Below are 22,101 nucleotides of genomic sequence, written 5' to 3' on the forward strand. Positions count from 1 at the left end.
TCAAACAAAATCCCTACCATTCAAAAACCTTGCAGGAGGTTGATTCCAGTAAGTGTGCTTTTCCCCCTCTGAAACAAAGTAACTACAATGAACTGTACAGGGGCATAATATAGCCATTTAAAAAGCAAGCTGTTGCTATAGAGACTGATGATGCCAACAGGACACACTTTCTTTTAAATACATAGAATATTGAATTTAATATGCTTTACGTAAGAATATTACTTTTTTTTTCCCACGAGGGCTAGGATAGAATGAATTGATCAGATTGAGTAAATGAAACATTTAAGTTTAAAAACTAGAGGTTTCCCAGATCTGCCTTTAAAGCTGAAGCAACATGTTTGTTGTATTACTTTTTTTTTAAACAGTGCATTCTCTTCTGGTATGCTCTGTACATTAATTTCTATTCTTGATCAAATTTATTTGGAGAGCACTGATTTTGATGAAGTTTGAGCAGTAATTTAATTTTATGCATTAATCAAGACACTCAAATATATAGGGACAAATTAAACATTATCAAAAGGCAAAGGGGCAAATTTTCCTTCATGCACAACGTTTAAAAAAAAAGAATCACCTGTCTGTTGTGCATAGAGGAACATCAGATGGGGAAAACCACACATCCATGACTAAGCCCTCTTGACTTTCCTGTAATCAGGCAGGCTCCATTATAGGTTCACAATCTGATCTTTCTTCGTGTGCTGAGGTCAAATGATTCTGTTAAACCATTTGCAATAAATTGTGCATTTTAAATGGTCCATATTTCAACATTTGGCTTTCATTTTTCATCAGAATATTGTGTAAATGAGTGGACAGCTCTGTACATAGTACTCGGCACCTCCACCTCTGCCACAATTATACTTGAGCCACCAACTATAGGTGCATGAGTGGTTTGAGGCTCACCAGCACTTCATTCTTTTTTTCCTCTTGTGTGAGGATTTAGTTACCTGTTCACTAGCAACTGAGCCATCTCACCACTTAGCAGCCTTGCAGCTTTAACACTTTTCGTACTCTGCTGCCTGTAAACTAACAAACAGAGTAAGGTATATCAATTTAGCTTGAGGGTTACAGATGAGCCCTGAAGTTTCTTTTGAGCAGTGATGACTCATTGCAGTACAAAATCACGTTTAGATTAGAGATACAGCACTGAAACAGGCCCTTCGGCCCACCGAGTCTGTGCCGAACATCAACCACCCATTTATACTAATCCTACACTAATCCCATATTCCTACCAAACATCCCCACCTATTCCTACCAAACATCCCCACCTATTCCTATATTTCCCTACCACCTACCTATACTAGTGACAATTTATAATGGCCAATTTACCTATCAACCTGCAAGTCTTTTGGCTTGTGGGAGGAAACCGGGTCCCTGGAGCTGTGAGGCTGCGGTGCTAACCACTGCGCCACTGTGCCGTTCTTCAGTTGTTAAGTTGCAGTTTTGTTTTGTTGACTCCACCCATTGTTAATTGTGGAAAATTATGAAAAAGTAGCAATTGAATACAGTAGTAATTAACAGCAATTTGGTATAATTAGTGGTTTTATTTAAAGATGATATATAGGAATTCAATTGCGCAAAATTTAATGAAGGTGATCTAAAAACTGACCTCCTGAAATCTGCTTCCTACATATTAACAATATTCTGGTGCCAATGTAATTTGCATTTCTTAAACAAGTGAAGTAAGTTCAATATATTTGGATGTTTGTGGTTACTTTAATTGCCCTTTAGACAGCAGTGAGTCTGTGCAACTGAACACTGGGGCCTGAATTTTACAAGACCTCCACGTCGGGGTGGGGGTGGTCCTGGAAAATTTTTCTGGGAGAGGCCCGCCACTACCCCCAACACCGGGAAGGCTCTGTCGCAAATTACTCTCAGCGGCTAGACCTGGTGTGGCCCACGCACCACTTGGCGGCGGAGCCTTCATTTACATATTAAAACAAATTTAAATAAATGCAAAAGAACCTACCTTGTCTCGATGGCCGTCCCACGCCGATATTCCAGCCAGTGGCGGATCTCCATTCTGATATCTGAGGTGTGACACTGGTGGGGAGGGGTGAGGAGTGAAATTTTCAGGGTGGTTGGCAGGGGGAGCGGTGAAAACACTTTCTATTGGCTGAGGGGATGGTGGGAAGGGGTTGAAGGGCAAAGGTAATAGGGTTGGGAATAAAGTTTATTTTGGTGGGATAGACCCAAAAGCAAACATTGTGGGGAGTGGGAGAGGGGATGCCAGCTTTTATTTAGTTTTTCACACACTGTAAAATTAATTTCTCTTTAAAAATGAAAATGCTACTGAAGGGCTTGAAGCCCTTGAAAAATGGCGCCGCGCCTGTGGGTTGGCCCCGGACACCATTGCCAGGGACAGAGCGGCTGCCCCATCTACATCTTCGGGAGCGACTGTACCACCCCCTCCAGTTAAATGAGCCCCTGCAAGAAATATCGTGGGGCTCAGCGGTGCACAAGTCGCACCTTCTTTCAAGCTTATAAAATGCAGCTCTGGGTGTGGATTCCTTGCCTTTTAAAGCTGATTTTCATTTCTAATTTAATTAAATTGGAAGTAGTCTTGCAAACTTTTGGATGTTAGTAACATAATGGCAAATCAGTGTAAAGGTGTCACCTCACTGTTGTCTAGATAATTGATCATTCCCAGTATTTTTATTCCCCCAGCTCACAATATGATAGTACTGCACTATGAAAATGACAAACATCTGAGGCTTTACTGGTGCATAATGCTTGTTTCTTCTCCACAGAGTTGTGATGCATTTATATTGCCGATTTGGTGTCAGGAGCCATTCTGCCATTGGCACTGATCCAGCAATGTAAATGTGGTGCTGCTACTGCAAGAGTAGGTTCACATTGCAAATAGGTGGCTTTGGCTACCTCCTTTTGTGGCAGTGTCTCTGGTAACATGTATTAATGGGATTGAAGTGTCCTGGCCATCCTGTACAAGCTGGTAAGGCAGCAAATCATTGTTAAATATTGGCCCTGATTTTGTGATAGTAATGATTTGCGTTCACCGTCATTACTCCTCTGACAGCAATGTCTCGAGTCTGCACATGCGCAGGTAAACGCAAAAATCCAGAAATTGCTGTCAGTGATTCTTCGCTTCTCCAGAGGGTGCGTTGTTAATGTCCCCCAAACTGTAATCAATTGGAAACCAATGAACTGATGAGACCTTCTACTCTTACATTCTTCATCTCACTGTAAAAAAAAGAAACAAGTTACGTGTAAGGACATAAGAAATAGGAGCAGGAGTAGACCATATGGCCCCTTGAGGCTGCTTTGCCATTCAGTGAGTTGATGGCTGATCTTCTACCTCAACTCCACCTTCCCTCCCACTCCCCATATCCCTTGATTCCCTGAGAGGTCAAAAATCTAATGATCTCGGTCTTGAATATGCTCAATGATGGAGCATCCACATCCCACTGGGGTAGAGAATTCCAATGATTCACAACCCTCTGAGTGAAGAAATTTCTCCTCATCATAATCCTAAATGATTGACCCCTTATCCTCAGGCTGTTCAGTGAGGTGTTACTGGCCTTTCAATTACGTACTAAGTTCATAATTACTGCGAAACACCTTCACTGGCCCTGAAAACCTAATTTTACATTTGCGGAATGCTAAATTTCTCCATTTTAAAAAATAATCACAATTTTAAATAATTTGTTAAAGTTTGACATTTTGGCTTCTACCATAATCTTATACATATGCCTCAATCATTTATTTCACTATCCATAAAATTTGAAAATTAGACGTTAAGGAATTCAATGCTTTTTTTATTTGCTGATCTATGAGAATACTTTGGCTGCATACCATGCTTAGTGACATCAATGTTGTTGGACGCCTGGAGATCCCCTTGACTTGCCATCAGAAACAAACTGTTGGGAAAGAAGTCCATGCCATGAGATCGCAACTTTCTTAGAGGTCAGTGGCGAATGCCATTGCTTCACCACCGATTGCAAAATCCAACTCAATATCTGTGTGATAATAAACAAAGGTGAATTTGGGAACAGAATTATATGGAACAAGTAGGATGAAATTAAATAGATTCAAGCCAAGTAGGTTTCTTATGAAGCAAATATAGTTATGTGCTTTTTTTTTAAGCATTCAAAGAACAAAGAACAGTACAGCACAGGAACAGGCCATTTGGCTCTTCAAGTCTGCGCCAATCTTGATGCCTGCCTAAACTAAAACCTTCTGCACTTCCGGGGACCGTATCCCTCTATTCCCATCCTATTCATGTAATTGACAAGATGCCTCTTAAACGTCGCTATCGTACCTGCTTCCACCACCTCCCCCGGCAGCAAGTTCCAGGCACTCACCATCTTCTGTGTAAAGAACTTGCCTTGCACATCCCCTTTAAACTTTGCCCCTCTCACCTTAAACCTATGTCCCCTAGTAACTGACTCTTCCACCCTGGGAAAAAGCTTCTGACTATCCACTCTGTCCATGCCACTCATAACTTTGTAAACCTCTATCATGTCGCCCCTCCACCTCCATCGTTCCAGTGAAAACAATCCGAGTTTATCCAACCTCTCCTCATAGCTAATGCCCTCCAGACCAGGCAACATCCTGGTAAACCTCTTCTGTACCCTCTCCAAAGCCTCCATGTCCTGGTAGTGTGGCAACCAGAATTGCACGCAATATTCTAAGTGTGACCTAACTAAAGTTCTGTTCAGCTGCAGCATGACTTGCCAATTTTTATACTCTATGCCCCGACCGATGAAGGCAAGCATGCCGTATGCCTTCTTGACTACCTTATCGACCTGCGTTGCCACTTTCAGTGACCTGTGGACCTGTACGCCCAGTTCTCTCTGCCTGTCAATACTCCTAAGGGTTCTGCCATTTACTGTATACTTCCCACCTGCATTAGACCTTCCAAAATGCATTACCTCACATTTGTCCGGATGAAACTCCATCTGCCATTTCTCCGCCCAAGTCTCCAACAGATCTATATCCTGCTGTATCCTCTGACAATCCTCATCACTGTCCGCAACTCCACCAACCTTTGTGTCGTCCACAAACTTACTAATCAGACCAGCTACATTTTCCTCCAAATCATTTATATATACTACAAACAGCAAAGGTCCGGCACTGTGCGGCACAGTGGCGCAGTGGTTAGCACCGCAGCCTCACAGCTCCAGCGACCCGGGTTCAATTCTGGGTACTGCCTGTGTGGAGTTTGCAAGTTCTCCCTGTGTCTGCGTGGGTTTCCTCCGGGTGCTCCGGTTTCCTCCCACAGCCAAAAGACTTGCAGGTTGATAGGTAAATTGGCCATTATAAATTGCCCCTAGTATAGGTAGGTGGTAGGGGAATATAGGGACAGGTGAGGATGTGGTAGGAGTGTGGGATTAGTATAAATGGGTGGCTAATGGTCGGCACAGATTCGGTGGGCCGAAGGGCCTGTTTCAGTGCTGTATCTCTAAATCTAAATTAAAAAGTCCCAGCACTGATCCCTGCGGAACACCACTAGTCACATCCCTCCATTCAGAAAAGCACCCTTCCACTGCTACCCTCTTGTCTTCTATGACGGAGCCAGTTCTGTATCCATCTTGCCAGCTCACCTCTGATCCCGTGTGACTTCACCTTTTGTACCAGACTACCATGAGGGACCTTGTCAAAGGCTTTACTGAGGTCCATATAGATAACATCCACTGCCCTTCCTTCATCAATCATCTTCGTCACTTCCTCAAAAAACTCAATCAAATTAGTGAGACACGACCTCCCCTTCACAAAACCATGCTGCCTCTCACGAATAAGTTTGTTTGTTTCCAAATGGGAGTAAATCCTGTCCCGAAGAATCCTCTCTAATAATTTCCCTACCACTGATGTAAGGCTCACCGGCCTATAATTTCCTGGATTATCCTTGCTACCCTTCTTAAACAAAGGAGCAACATTGGCTATTCTCCAGTCCTCTGGGACCTCACCTGTAGCCAATGAGGATACAAAGATTTCTGTCAAGGTCCCAGCAATTTCTTCCCTTGCCTCCCTCAGTATTCTGGGGTAGATCCCATCAGGCCCTGGGGACTTATCTACCTTAATGCTTTGCAAGACACCCAACACCACCTCCTTTTTGATAATGAGATGACTGAGACTATATGCACTCCCTCCCCTAGGCTCATCATCCACCAAGTCCTTCTCTTTGGTGAATACTGATGCAAAGTACTCATTCAGTATCTCACCCATTTCCTCTGGCTCCGCACATAGATTCTCTTCTCTGTCCTTGAGTGGGCCAACCCTTTCCATGGTTACCCTCTTGTTCTTTATATACGTATAAAAAGCCTTGGGATTTTCCTTAATCCTGTTTGCCAATGACTTTTCATGACCCCTTTTAGCCTTCCTGACTCCTTGCTTAAGTTCCTTTCGACTGTCTTTATATTCCTCAAGGGATTCGTCTGTTCCTAGCCTTCCAGCCCTTACGAATGCTTCCTTTTTCTTTTTAACTAGGCTCACAATATCCCGCGTTATCCATGGTTCCCGAAACTTGCACAGGAACATGCTGGCCCTGGATTCCAATCAACTGACGTTTGAAAGACTTCCACATGTCAGATGTTGATATACCCTCAAACAGCTACCCCCAATCTAAATTCTTCAGTTCCTGCCTAATATTGTTATAATTAGCCTTCCCCCAATTTAGCACCTTCACCCAAGGACTGCTCTTATCCTTATCCACAAGTATCTTAAAACTTATGGAAGTATGGTCACTGTTCCCGAAATGCTCCCCGACTGAAACTTCGACCACCTGGCCGGGCTCATTCCCCAATACCAGGTCCAGTATGGCCCCATCCCTAGTTGGACTATCTCCATATTGTTTCAAGAAGCCCTCCTGGATGCTCCTTACAAATTCTGCCCCATCCAAGCCCCTAGCACTAAGTGAGTCCCAGTCAATATAGGGGAAGTTAAAATCACCCACTACTACAACCCTGTTACCTTTACATCTTTCCAAAGTCTGTCTACATATATGCTCCTCTACCTCCCGCTGGCTGTTGGGAGGCCTGTAGTAAACCCCCAACATTGTGACTGCACCCTTCCTATTCCTGAGCTCCACCCATATTGCCTCACTGCACGACCCCTCTGAGGTGTCCTCCCGCAGTACAGCTGTGATATTCTCCTTAGCCAATGATGCAACTCACCCACCCCTTTTACCTCCCCCTCTATCCTGCCTGATGCTTCGAAATCCTGGAACATTTCGCTGCCAATCCTGTCCTTTCCTCAACCAAGTCTCTGTAATAGCAACAACATCATAGTTCCAAGTACTAATCCAAGCTCTAAGTTCATCTGCCTTACCTGTTATACTTCTCGCATTGAAACAAATGCACTTCAGACCACCAGTCCCGCTGTGCTCAGCAACATCTATCTCCCTGCCTGTTCTTCCTCTTAGTCTTACTGGCCTTATTTACTAGTTTCCCCTCATTTATTTCACTTGCTGTCCTACTGCTCTGGTTCCCACCCCCTGCCACACTAGTTTAAACCCTCCCGAGTGACGCTAGCAAACCTCGCAGCCAGTATATTTGTGCCCCTCCAGTTTAGATGCAACCCGTCCTTCTTGTACAGGTCCCATCTGTCCCTGAAGTGATCCCAATGGTCCAGATATCTGAAACCCTCCCTTCTACATCAGCTGTTTAGCCACGTGTTTAGCTGCAGTATCTTCCTATTTCTAGCCTCACTGGCACGTGGCACAGGGAGTAATCCTGAGATTACAACCCTAGAGGTCCTGTCTTTTAACTTTCTACCTAACTCCCTAAACTCCCCCTTCAGGACCTCGTCACTCTTCCTGCCTATGTCATTGGTACCGATATGTACCACAACCTCTGGCTGTTCACCCTCCCCCTTCAGAATGCCCCCTGTCTGTTCAGAGACATCCTTGACACTGGCACCAGGGAGGCAACATACCATCCTGGAGTCTCTTTCACATCCACAGAAGCGCTATCTGTGCCCCTGACTATAGAGTCCCCTATAACTATTGCTCTTTTACGCTTTGTCCCTCCCTGCTGAACAACAGTGCCAGCCGTGGTTCCACTGCTCTGGCTGCTGCTGTTTTCCCCTGATAGGCCATCCCCCCCAACAGTATCCAAAACGGTATACTTGTTAGAGAGGGGGATAGCCACAGGGGATCCTTGCACTGACTGCCTGCCCCTTCTAGCGGTCACCAATCTATTTGCCTGCACCTTGGGTGTAATCACTTCTCTAAAACTCCTGTCTATGACACTTTCTGCCACCTGCATGCTCCTAAGTGCCTCCAATTGCCGCTCCAACCGATCCATGCAGTCTGTGAGGAGCTGCAACTGGGTACACTTCCTGCAGATGTAGTCGCCCGGAACGCTGGAAGCGCCACGGACCTCCCACATCTCACAGGTGAAGCACTTCACCCCTCTAACTGACATTTCTAGCACTAATTAATAAATTAATTTAAAATAAATAAATACTTATTAAATCCTTACTAAATTGTTTTCATTAACTATATGGTCCCTAGTTCTAGATTCCTACTATAAATATTAAATGCTAACTAAATGCAGTAATCTCCTCCCTCTGGTTTAGTTATTCTACTTATTAATTCGTTAATTAGGGTTTTAATCAATTTTTATCAATGTTTTATTTTCAAATTCAGTATAAATTCCCTACCAGCCAATCAGGTCACAGCTTTCGTGCGACGTCACTTTTTCAGTTTTTTTTTACCAGAGTAAGTTTTTTACACTTATCGGTCTGGAACTCCACCCTCCGAGTCTTCTCCCTGGATGAAGGCTGCGAATCCCCGAGGTAAGTTTTTTTTATACATACAGGTCTGGAACTCCGCCCTCTGAGTCTTCTCCCTGGATGAAGGCTTATTAATAGGCTTATTAATTGAGCTACCATATTGCCTAAGTAAAGCTCCCGAAATGAAGTGCTTTTCAGAGACTTCATTTTCTTTTATCCCCTCCTTACACCTTTCCAAATGCTGAAGTTTAATAAACATTTACATTAATACAGATTTCAGAGACCAGTTCTGGTTCATCAGGATTGGAGAGTGACTCAGATTTATCACTCATGCGTGGATGGTCTTCATTGTCTGAAAGTGATCCTGAAAGTGTCCATCAAGATGCAGTTGTATCAGGTATGAGACTCGGTCCATATTTAATGTTTTCGTAATATTTTATTGTTTCTAAGCTGGACCATCTAATCATTCACTTGAAGTGAGTCTTTTGCTAGTTCTCCTCATCTCCTGCCATAAGATCCCAACCTCTTTCTCATATAATTATTCTCGTAGCGGTCTCTTCCCACCTCACTCCCCCAACAGTATACCTTGAGATCGCTTCCTTACAGTCATTGCCATATAAGTTTGGTGGTATAAATACTCTGGAGTTCACGTTTTAACAGATTTCTGTTTGATGCTGGGTGTCATGGTAGGGTGTCATACTGATGTCAAGAACCCCACGTGAAATTGTGTATGATGGTGTTCATAGAATAAATTGAAGTTTGTAATGATCAATTGATACTGGGACATCACCCTGTAATATATTCATCCAACCCAATTCAATATTTGTTTTTGTAGTTAATCCAAGAGAACAAATTCTACTCAGTGCAGGAGGGTCCTGATGTCTGTCTTAAATTTAGTACAAATATTGGTATGTTAGTTGTAAATTTTTTTAAAAGAGAGATCTCTTTGTAAGGCAGTCCAGGAGAGCCACAGTTGGTGTACCAACCACACTGCACCAGATTGGTGCAAACTATTTTGCATCCATAATCTTCTATGTTAATTGTGTTTAATCATATGCAGGTAGAAGGTGTTAATTAGGGTCTTACTTGAGTATATACAAGGAGACACTTACTGAAACTGGGTGAATGTTTGACTGAGGAGCTGCATGTTTGTAATCTTTTTACTTTGTAAAATAGATGCATGACTGAATAAAGATCGGCTCCAGCATTATCCTTCAATAACAAGCTTTCTGGAGTATAACATTCCACACAATCAATTCCCACTTTAATCTGGATATTAACCCACATGGAAAAAGAAATATCAGAACAAGAAGAATTCCATTTAGTACTTTGTGGTTGGTTATTTTGCGGAATGGCAGAAGCCTGGGAGCAGGTCAGCAGTTGTCTATCGTTATGGGACAATGATGTTTATTTGAATTGGAAATGGAAAAAGCATTTTGTGTGCATTATAATATTTTGAATTTAAGACAGTGTGATGGTGCAGCTGGTTGAAGTAGTGTGATAAATGATGGTGATGGTTTGTTTTTTGAACTGTGCTATTCCTAATTTCAGCTGTATTTCTGTAATGAGGTATTGAGGCAGGCCAGGAGTTTCTCCCTGAAGGCGGTGAAAGAATTATTAGGGAGGTCTTATGGACTAGAGAGAAAATGGAAACATTTTATGCATGCAAAATATAACATAAATATTGTGATGCATTTCTTTTGTTAAGAGGATGAAGCAACATCCATACGGTCTGGATCTATTGATGGCCGTCTATACCTACACGCTGCACGTCGTAAAGGATTACTGATGTCTATGCCTATGACGCTAGCATTTTGTTATCTAGCCCTGTTATGGCTTCGTGAATCAATTACTCTTGCAGACCTCCTACGGTAAGGCCGGGGCATTTTCTTTTCATCTTTTTATGTAAATGTTTATTGTATTGATACTTTAACTGTTCCATATTAAGAGTAAAATGTTGAGGTTTTTTTTTAGTAAACAAATGGATGCCCTGTGGCAGAATTCACTGCAAATCGGATAGTATACTTTTCTAAGGACAGAAGCTTTTCATCGTGCAATTCACTGCTACTGAAATGCAGTTGTGTTTTACTTGAATTGCCTCTGTAAAGTCACAAAGTCGAATTCCTTTAAGGAAATGTAGCTCAAGATCAGTCATGTGTGAAATTGCTGTTTGCAGATTGGAAGAAGCGCGTTAATTACCCAGCTGAGAAAAAACAGTGTAAAATGCCAGCATTTATTTTCAAATACACTTTTTTGACACTTTGAAGTGTGATGGCCATTTGCAAAATGGTTTGTAAATTTGGTTGATAGAAATATCAAGAAAGTCAATGGTGCCCAAAGGCAGTTTTCTCTTCCTTTTAAAGGCCGTTGCAACATTAAGGGTACCACAACAACATGCAAAGCCTTTTGAAAAGCTTGTTTCTTATGCCTTTTCTACCTCTATACTCAACTATTCCAATGTTCTCTTGTCTGACCTCCCACCTTGCGCCCTCCCCAAACCTGAGCTCATCCAAAACTCTGCTCCCTGTATCCTAACACGCACCAAGTTCTGTTCACCCATCACCTGAAGTCTCCTGAAGTCCCCAGCATCACAGATGCCAGACTTCAGCCAATTCGATTCACTCTGCGTGATATCAAGAAACGACTGAAGGCACTGGATACTGCAAAGGCTATGGGCCCTGACAATATTCTGGCAATAGTACTGAAGACCTGTGCACCAGAACTTGCCGTGCACCAGAACTTGCCGCGCCCCTAGCCAAGCTGTTCCAGAACAGCTACAACACTGGCATCTACCCTGCAATGTGGAAAATTGCCCAGGTATGTCCTGTACACAAAAAGCAGGACAAGTCCAACCCGGCCAATTACCGCCCCATCAGCCTACTCTCAATCATCAGTAAAGTGATGGAAGGTGTCATCAACAGTGCCATCAAGCAGCACTTGCTTAGCAATAACCTGCTCAGTGACACTCAGTTTGGGTTCCGCCAGGACTGCTCAGCTCCTGACCTCATTACAGCCTTGGTTCAAACATGGACAAAAGAGTTGAACTCAAGAGGTGAGGTGAGAGTGACTGCCCTTGACATCAAGGCAGCATTTGACCGAGTATGGCATCAAGGAACCCTAGCAAAACTGAGGGCAATGGGAATCAGGGGGAGAACCCTCTTACCTAGCGCAAAGGAAGATGTTTGTGGTTGTTGGAGGTCAATCATCTGAGCTCCAGGACATCACTGCAGGAGTTCCTCAGGGTAGTGTTCTAGGCCCAACCATCTTCAGCTGCTTCATCAATGACCTTCCTTCAATCATAAGGTCAGAAGTGGGGATGTTCGCTGATGATTGCACAATGTTCAGCACCATTCGTGGCTCCTCAGATACTGAAGCAGTCCATGTAGAAAAGCAGCAAGACATGGACAATATCCGGGCTTGGGCTGATAAGTGGCAAGTAACATTCGTGCCACACAAGTGCCAAGCAATGACCATCTCCAACACGAGAGAATCTAACCATCTCCCCTTGACATTCAACGGCATTACCATCGCTGAATCCCCCACTATCAACATCCTATGGGCTACCATTGACCAGAAATAAAAAAAAAACTCATGCTCGCTGACCCACTTTGACTCCCAATCCAGCAACACTTCAATTTTAAAATTTGCATCCTTGTTTTCAAATCCTCCCATGGTTTCACCCCTCCTTATCTCTCTAACAACCAACAAGCCTCCAAGATCCCTCAGCACCTCCAGATATGGCCTCTTGCGCAACCCTGATATTCATTGGTCCACCATTGGCAGTGTGCCTTCAGGTGCCCAGGCCCTAAGCTCTGAAATTCCATCACTAAACCTCTCCATCTCTCTTCTGCTAAAAACCTACCTCTTTGATCAAGCGTCTGGCCATCTGTCCTAATATCTCCTTAAGTGGCTTAAAATTTTGTTTACTACTTTAAAGGTGCTATCTAAGTGTAAGTTTTTATTAAACAGTGTTTTTCAGAGCTTCTGTTTCTCCTGGAGCCTCTTGCTGTACAGTCATCCACTATGTATAGTGGACTATCCTACCAGATGGAGAACATCTTGCAAGCTAGCTAGCTACTGAGTAGGAAAATATCTATCCGAACCACCTTCCTAGGTTATTTGAATTATTATCCTGCAAACCTCAAAAATTATTTAATTGTAACTGGAAAGGGTTGCAGAAAAATTTCTTGTCGATTATTTAGGGTTCAGGAACTATATTATTTATAGACTTCCACTGAGGTATATGCAGTGTCTATTTTTGTCTTTCATTTGAGTTGGCGGGGATCACTGGGATTGAACATAACCTGGACTTCAGGTTTTAACAAAGAGCCTCCAAGGTCACTATCAACATGATGTTGCAGAAAGCTGTTTTACTCTTATCAATGCTCAGGTAGCTGATCTACTCTGCCTTTTATAGTATGATGGTGTCAATGCTCTGCCAGCATGGTCAGTCAAACCTAGAATCTGGATTTTTTTTAACCTTAATGCACTTTTTCGACCTTATAATATCTATAAGTGATTTGATTTTTTTTCCTGTCATTGTCTTGAAGTAAAGAAAACATAGATAAAATGAATATTTTTAATAGTTTGTGTTGAAATTCTCATGCAGGTTTTGTAAATTAGTTAAGTGCACTTTTATTTAAACATAATTTTGTTTTGTGCAATGTGCTTGAATTTTAAGAGGATAGTCATAACTGCCTTTCGTGAAGGCGTTCTTTTGATACGTGTAAGAGTTTGAGTTTTCATTACCTATCTCTGAGGCCAATGCATTAATGTAAAACATTTTTTAATTCAGCACAGTCATATTGAAGTCTTATGACTACAGTCTAGTCATTTTTCTACTCAAGCCAACATTTTTGCATTAAAGTTACTGGTTGGATGAAATTCACTCCCTTTATTGTTCAGCTATGCGTTATTATTTTTGAGCGGTACAGCATACTGGAAGTGATTGCAAGAAGAATCGGACGGTGCCACCATCAGTGCACGAAAAACTAGTTACAATTAGGAGTTTAAACTTAAATGTTTACATTTAACTGCTGTAGGGATTGCATTCATGAAAAAATTGCTTGTGAATCTTTCCTATTTTCATTTAAAGATTTGAGAATGTCCAAGCTAATAAAATAGTGAATTCTAATTAAGTAAATAGGACTCCACATCTCCAGCCTTCCACCCTTGCTCCAACCCCACCCTCCATACCCATGCAGGTTATTTTAGAAATATAATGTACAGGACCAGAGAAGAGCATTCTGGTCCATGAAGGTCGTTCCAAAGTTTATTAAGTATCATGCACCACTCTCTCTCTCCCTCATGCCTTTCAATTAGTTTCCTTTTAAAATATCCATCTTGTACCCTTGTATAAGACCTTGGTTAGACGCTATCTAGAATACTGTGTCCATTTCTGGTTCTTTGGCATTGCAAAAGATATCGAGACCCTAGAAAAGGTTCAGAGGAGGACCAGTAATTAATACTCAGGATAAAAATCTTTAGTTATCATAAGCTAAGGATGTACAGTATTCCATTTCTTTTCATACTCCTCCTAAAAATGTGTTTCAGTCCAGTCTCCCCCACTCAATTCTCCTGTTTCCTCAAAATCCACCTCCCCAAAGGTTAAAGAATTTCTGTCCTTTCATTCACTCTCTTCACTGTTTAGGCTTACTTTATACTCAACTATATTGTGATCACTATTTCCAAGCTCCTTTCAAACCATAATCTCCCTTACCAACCTCTTTGCTATGCAATATTAGGTCTAAAGCAACCACTTACTCACCTGTGAATTCCTTGACCATTCGAATCATCTATCATTATCACGTACAGAGCGTATGTTGACTCATTTTCTCCCATGCTACTTTTCTCATTTTAGAGTCATTTACAGCACAGAATGAGGACATTCAGCCCATCAAGTCCATGCTGGCTCTCTGTGGAGCATTCCGACTAGTCCCACTCCCATGCTTGATCCCCGTAGCCTTGCAAGTTTATTTCCTTCAAATTGCCATCAATTTCCTTTGAAATCATTGTCTCTGCTTCCACCATCCTTGTGGGCAGCCAGTTCCAGGTCATTATCACCCGCTGCAGAAACAAGGTTCTTCCTCACATTCCCCCTGCATCTCTTGCCCAGTCCCTTCAATCTGTGTCCCTTAATCCTTGTATTATTAGTTAATGGGAATAGTTTTTCCTTGTCTAACTTAGCTATACCTGTCATAATCTTGTAAACCTTGATTAAATCTCCCTTCAATCTCCTTTGCTGCAAGGAGAACGATCCCAGCTTCTCCAAACTAACCTTGTAGCTAAAAGCCCTCATCCCTGGAACCATTCTGGTAAATGTCCTCTGCACCCCCTCAAGGACCCTCGCATCCTTCCAAAAGTATGGTGACCAGAATTGGACAGAATACTCCAGTTGGAGGCTAACCAGAGCTTTATAAAAGTTCAGCATCAGTTCCTTGCTTTTATACTCATGTCTCTATTTATGAAGGCCAAGGTCCCATATGCTTTGCTAACCACTCTCTCAATATGTCCTGCCACCTTCAAAGATCAATGCACATGCACCCCTAGGTCCCTTTGTTCCTGTCCACTCTTTAGAACTGTGCCCATTAAGTATATATTGCCTCTCCCTATGACTTCTACCAAAATGCATCACCTCACACATGTAAGTTGTTCAGCTCATGGAAATGAACCGGAGGAATAATGAAACAAAAGTTAACTGTTTGAACTGAGCTACAAGAAAATGGACACATTCTATTATCATCTCTTTGCAGTCGTATTTTCCTCTGCACCTCCCCTCTCAACTTATTGTATATGGTCTAGTTCTCACTTGAAGAATTCACCTGACATTCATCATTAGTAAATTGAAGTCACTCATAACAATTATGTTTGATATCTTGTACTTTTGTTGTTTCAGTATAAAATTAGAGGTTGTATCTCTGGTCTTGAACTTATCAGCTATAACAGATCCCAGTTTTTTTTTCCTCTTACCTTGATCTACAGTGTTTCCATTTCATCTGCACCTGATCAAATTTACCTATATTTATTACAGTTGGGTTGTGATGAAGGTTCTATACCAAAACATTAAGCTACCTTCAGGTTTGCACTTGCTGATGTTCAATATTCAGTATATTCACACCTATTCTGTACTAATGCTTTGTCTTTCAACACACCATTAACATATTGTTTGCCTTTGCTCCGTGACCTTTTGGTCAGCTATGTGGCCTGGTCCAATCTGCACCTTCTCCTTTGTTATCTCTTGCCCAACCCCCACCTCACTTGTTTATAATCTGTGACTTTTCTAATATTTGTCAGTTCCGAAGAAGGGTCACTGACCCGAAACGTTAACTCTGCTTCTCTTTCCACAGATGCTGCCAGACCTGCTGAGTGAATCCAGCATTTCTTGTTTTTGTTTCAGATTTCCAGCATCCGCAGTATTTTGCTTTTATTTTAGTGTTTAATTCACTGCCACTTCTCTTCCAGGAATGCCTACCTTGAAGAAGTTCTGCTCTTCTCTCCGACGGGATTTTCGTTTGTCTCTTTTACCTTGTTCACCTTCATTGCTTTCTATTCCCCTCCTGGTGTTTGATAAGGTATCTACCAAAACTCGTTTTCACAGCCACATCTCCTTCCTCAGTGACTGTCTCCGGCTCCGACTGATTCCACGTGGATTCCAACTGCAGTTTCACCCATCATGCTTTGAAACCACCCAGGATCACAGGTATCTCCGAGAAATACAACATTCCTCGGACTGCTACTTTCGCCGCATCCTGAGATCCACACTCAGTGCTATGCGCCGCCATATGCACACACTGGGCCTCTCTCTCCAACAGCACCGTCTCACCTTATCTCAAATCTGTTCTACTCCGCAGTTTCATCTCATCTCAGTTTCTTACGTCTCATCCGACGCATTAACAAAAAACTTTTTTTCTTCGTTTCAGGTGTTAAGGAACGCAAGCTCCAGCAGCTGATGGGGACTAATGCCCCTCCGGATCCTCCTCCCGCTTCACTTCCCTCTGACCCCACCCCTTCTGATCTGACCCCTTGCCGTGTATTCACTATACCCTCTGACCTCCCCCTCTCTGATGCTGAGCGTTCTGTACTCAGCAAAGGTCTCAGTTTTATCCCCTTACGCCCCCACCTCAATGAATTTCGCGCTCGGCATGACGTTGAGCTCTTCTTCCGTCGCCTCCGCCTCCGGGCTCACTTCTTCGACCAGGAGTCCTCCCCCCGACCAGCAGACCCATTCACCCGCCTCCAGCATTCTCCCTCTACCTGGACCCCTCACCCTGGCCTCTTACCCGCTCTTGATCTCTTCATTGAAAACTGTCGGCGAGACATTGGTCGTCTCAATTTCTCTGCCCCCCTCACTCACTCTAACCTGTCCCCCTCTGAACTTGAGGCACTCCGTTCTCTCAGGTCTAACCCCGACATGGTCATCAAACCTGCAGACAAGGGTGGTGCTGTTGTTGTATGGCGTACCGACCTCTACCTTGCAGAAGCTCAACGCCAACTCACAGACACCTCTTCCTACCTCCCTCTGGACCATGACCCCACCACCGAACATCAAGCCACCGTCCAAAGGACTGTCACTGACCTCATCTCCTCTGGAGATCTTCCCTCTACAGCTTCCAACCTCATAGTCCCGCAACCCCGGACAGCCTGCTTCTACCTCCTTCCCAAAATCCACAAACGGGACTGTCCTGGCAGACCCATTGTGTCAGCCTGCTCCTGCCCAACTGAACTTATTTCTTCCTATCTAGACTCTATCTTTTCTCCGCTGGTCCAGTCTCTTCCCACCTACATCCGTGACTCTTCTGACGCCCTACGTCATTTTGACAATTTCCAGTTTCCTGGTCCCAACCGCCGCCTCTTCACTATGGACGTCCAATCGCTCTACACCTCCATCCCCCACCAGGATGGTTTGAGGGCTCGCCGCTTCTTCCTGGAACAGAGGCCCAACCAGTCCCCATCCACCAACACCCTCCTCCGCCTGGCTGAACTTGTTCTCACATTGAACAACTTCTCCTTCAACTCCATGCATTTCCTTCAAGTAAAAGGTGTCGCTATGGGTACCCGCATGGGTCCTAGTTATGCCTGTCTTTTTGTGGGATATGTCGAGCATTCTTTGTTCCAGTCCTACTCAGGCCCCCTCCCCCAACTCTTTTTCCGGTACATTGATGACTGTATCGGTGCCGTTTCCTGCTCCCGCCCCGAACTAGAAAACTTTATCAACTTTGCTTCCAATTTCCGCCCTTCTCTCACCTTTACATGGTCCATCTCTGACACTTCCCTTCCCTTCCTCGACTTCTCTGTCTCCATCTCTGGGGATAGGTTGTCTACCAATATCCATTATAAGCCCACTGACTCCCACAGCTACCTCGACTACACTTCTTCACACCCTACCTCCTGTAAGGACTCCATTCCATTCTCCTAGTTTCTCCGTCTCCGACGCATCTGCTCTGATGATGCTACCTTCCATGACGGTGCTTCTGATATGACCTCCTTTTTCCTCAACCGAGGATTTCCCCCCACTGTGGTTGACAGGGTCCTCAACCGTGTCCGACCCATTCCCCGCACCTCTACCCTCACCCCTTCCCCTCCCTCCCAGAACCGTGACAGGGTTCCCCTTGTCCTCACTTTTCATCCCACCAGCCTCCATATCCAAAGGATCATCCTCCGCCATTTTCGCCACCTCCAGCGTGATGCCACTACCAGTCGCATCTTCCCCTCCCTTCCCCTGTCAGCATTCCGAAGGGATCGTTCCCTCCGCGACACCCTGGTCCACTCCTCCATTACCCCCACCACCTCGTCCCCGTCCCAGGGCACCTTCCCTCGCAATCGCAGGAGGTGTAATACCTGCCCATTTACCTCCTCTCTCCTCACTATCCCAGGCCCCAAACACTCCTTTCAGGTGAAGCAGCGATTTACTTGTACTTCTTTCAATGTAGTATACTGTATTCGCTGCTCACAGTGTGGTCTCCTCTACATTGGGGAGACCAAGCGCAGACTGGGTGACCGCTTTGCGGAACATCTCCGCTCAGTCCGCAAGCAGGACCCTGAGCTTCCGGTTGCTTGCCATTTCAACACTCCCCCCTGCTCTCATGCTCACATCTCTGTCCTGGGATTGCTGCAGTGTTCCAGTGAACATCAACGCAAGCTCGAGGAACAGCATCTCATCTACCGATTAGGCACACTACAGCCTGCCGGACTGAACATTGAGTTCAATAATTTCAGAGCATGACAGCCCCCCACTTTACTTTCATTTTTAGTCATTTTTAGTTATTTTTTCTTCCTTTTTTTTGCATTCCTTTTTACATTTTTTACAATCTTTTTTTGCATTTATTTCATTTCATCTTAGTTTGTTCAGTTTGCTTACCCACTGTTTTTTTCAGGTTGTTTTTCTTCAGGTTTGCACTTGCTGATGTTCAATATTCAGTATATTCACACCTATTCTGTACTAATGCTTTGTCTTTCAACACACCATTAACATATTGTTTGCCTTTGCTCCGTGACCTTTTGGTCAGCTATGTGGCCTGGTCCAATCTGCACCTTCTCCTTTGTTATCTCTTGCCCAACCCCCACCTCACTTGTTTATAATCTGTGACTTTTCTAATATTTGTCAGTTCCGAAGAAGGGTCACTGACCCGAAACGTTAACTCTGCTTCTCTTTCCACAGATGCTGCCAGACCTGCTGAGTGAATCCAGCATTTCTTGTTTTTGTTTCAGATTTCCAGCATCTGCAGTATTTTGCTTTTAATTAAGCTACCTTTTCTCTTTACATTTGCTGTTGGATCTGTACTGTTTTTCAAACATCATCTGATGTCATTTCAGTTTTGTCCTTTAGATAAAAAGACACCACTTGCAGTTTTATCTTCTCTGGTCCTGTATTGTAGCCTATATCCTTATAAGTTCAGTTGGCAATCTGCATTATCTTTAGCTATGCTTCCTTGTTGTCGATCATATCATAGTTCCCCTTGCAGGCATGGACCTCCCAACCACTAATTTGCTATACTTTTACCATGTTTTATTATGCCCTCCTCTATTCTGTAACATCTGCCTTTTGTATTCTCCTAGTTTCATCATTCTTTATTTTATACTTTGTTTTTGTCTTTTCCACAGGCTTAATATTTTGAATACTCCCCTACATTCCAATACAACCTCCCTGCAATCTGGTTCAAGTGAAGCCACATACATTTAATCAGCTTCATCTTGCCTAAAAAATTATATTAGTCCAGCAATCGAAAACCTTCTTGGGAAGCAATTATGAAATTGCTACCCTTGAGGTTTTACAGTCCCTCAAACATTTCCTGCTTTTCCCATGTTGCCTTTTTTTTGCACATACAATGACTTCTGGTTGTTCTACTTGTTCTTGTTTTATCATCCACATTATGTTGCTTACCCTAGCTCCATTGTGAGTCAGAGAAGACTGTATGCTCTATTGGCTGGCCTCCCATCTTCCACCCACTGTTCTCTTCAGCTCCTCCAAAGCTCTGCTGGCCATATCGTAACTTCACCAAGTCCCGTTCACCCATCAGCCCTGTGCTCACTAGCCTACATTGGTTCCTTGACCAGCAACACCTCAAATTTAAAATTCTTATCCTTGTGTTCAAATTCCTTCATATGCTAACCCCTGCTTAATTCTGTAATATCCTCCAGCCCTAGAATCCCTCTGAAAACGCTGTGTTTTTCCAATTCTGACTGCTTGTGTATCCCTGATTTTCTTCGCTCCACCATTTTCAGCTATGCCTTTAGTTGCCTAGGCCCCAAATTCTGGAATTCCCTCCCTAAACCTCTCCATATCTCAAGATGCTCCCTAACACCTACCTCTTTGATCAAGCTTTTGTCACCTGTCCTAATATCTCCTTATGTAGCTTTGTGTCATATTTTGTCTGTTGACACTCCTGTGAACCATCTCAAGGAATGTTTTAATATGTTAAAAGTGCTTTGTAAATGTTAGTTGTTGTTGTCTACCATCTTTATTATAGCCTGCCTTTGAATTGCCAAAAGCCTCTTCTCATGGATCGTCTCATTCCTATTCCTAGTGGTAAACACTTAATTTGTATCTTTGGCTTTCTACTCAATTAACCTCTTCGGTGTTTTTGCCCCATTTCACATCACTAAGAATTGCATTTTGGACAAATCCAGATTTTCGCTCTTTGTCTTGGATTTTGTGACTGGGTTCACTAGCTCTGAACCTCTACTCTCTTGGCTCCCTGGTTTGTGAGCTCTGTAGTAACTTGGTTGGATGGCAGATCTCAGCTCAGGATCTCATCAATTTAGGTGTTGTTTGCTAATTTAAAAAGGCAAAAAAACCTTCTCTTGAAGGGAGGGGCTGGGAAAGTTTATATACTACATTTTTACCAGCTTGGAGCCTTGCAGCTGTGCTGGGGGTTTTTTTCTCTCCCTCTCCCGATATACCTCAGTTGGTATATGTTCAACTGCACATGCATCATTCTTGATAGAACAATTTTTCAGAACAATGATTTACTATGAGATAGTAACTATCCCTTAACCATTCAAGTCAAGAACACTCTTCAACTTTAGGCTGCCAGGTGTTATTTGAATTAATTGGTATCTCTTTAAATTCTACCATTTTTTAAATGAAATAAACATTTGTTGGAGAATGCAACTTTCCATGTATTCTGTAGTCTAGTTTAACAATTAATCTATCTTAAATACATATATAATTTGTTTGTTTGAAATAGGTTTGTTTCAGAACGACATGTACCATATTTAAACACCTTCCAGTATTTTCCTGAAGAGATGAAACTGTATGGACCCGATGTCCGCATCTTTCAAGTACAGGTAAAGACTTGTATTTGGACTAAAGCTTTACATCTTCCTAAATGGGAAAAAATTGTGCCAGCAATACAAGGGTGATATTGCCAAAATAGTACTTTATTCAAAATATAGCTCTTAACAGCTTGCTGCACTGCCTTGTGATCTTGTGTCTAGTATTCCCACGACAAAGAAAGTGCAGGGTTTCGTCTTCCTTGTTTTGTTTTTGCTTGTGATTAAGTAGAAGATTGTTTCCTACCAGACTGAGCAGTACTACACTTATACATGGACAAAGATAATGGTGAATGTATATTGTAATGCTTGTGCACTGAAAATCCATCTAATACAAAAACGAGGATCAAAGATCAGAGATCTTTATAGATGGCAATTGCTCCGTTCAGAACTTGAAGAATTTAGAGTTGAGCTTTTGTAGTAAAATGTGTTTCACAAAAACGGATGGTGATATTTTAATATCTTAACATTTGCTAGATTTGTCTCGCTTGTGTAAATGTTGCCTGCATGACTTGCACCAATTTAAGGAAACAAAATGATCTGTGCTGATTGGTGTGTGGTCACACAACTAATGAAGGCATGCAGTTGATTTTGAGATACTTGAACTTGAGGCAGTTTAGCATTTTTGGATATTTTATGACC

At 43.0% G+C, this 22,101-nt stretch overlaps 1 protein-coding gene across 2 annotated transcripts in view; it reads left to right on the forward strand.

Annotated features, from left to right (window-relative positions):
- The window catches only part of taf1b (TATA box binding protein (Tbp)-associated factor, RNA polymerase I, B), a 104,338-nt gene that overhangs the window by 43,898 nt on the left and 38,339 nt on the right, over nucleotides 1–22,101 (forward strand). For both annotated transcript variants that reach the window (XM_068022485.1, XM_068022490.1), the window contains exons 6-8: nucleotides 8,962–9,085; nucleotides 10,397–10,559; nucleotides 21,375–21,474. In XM_068022485.1, coding sequence (XP_067878586.1) covers nucleotides 8,962–9,085; nucleotides 10,397–10,559; nucleotides 21,375–21,474 — 387 coding nt within the window. The remainder of the gene's footprint in view (nucleotides 1–8,961; nucleotides 9,086–10,396; nucleotides 10,560–21,374; nucleotides 21,475–22,101) is intronic.

The sequence above is a fragment of the Heterodontus francisci genome, chromosome 3 (assembly GCF_036365525.1).
Source record: "Heterodontus francisci isolate sHetFra1 chromosome 3, sHetFra1.hap1, whole genome shotgun sequence".
Lineage (NCBI taxonomy): Eukaryota > Metazoa > Chordata > Chondrichthyes > Heterodontiformes > Heterodontidae > Heterodontus > Heterodontus francisci.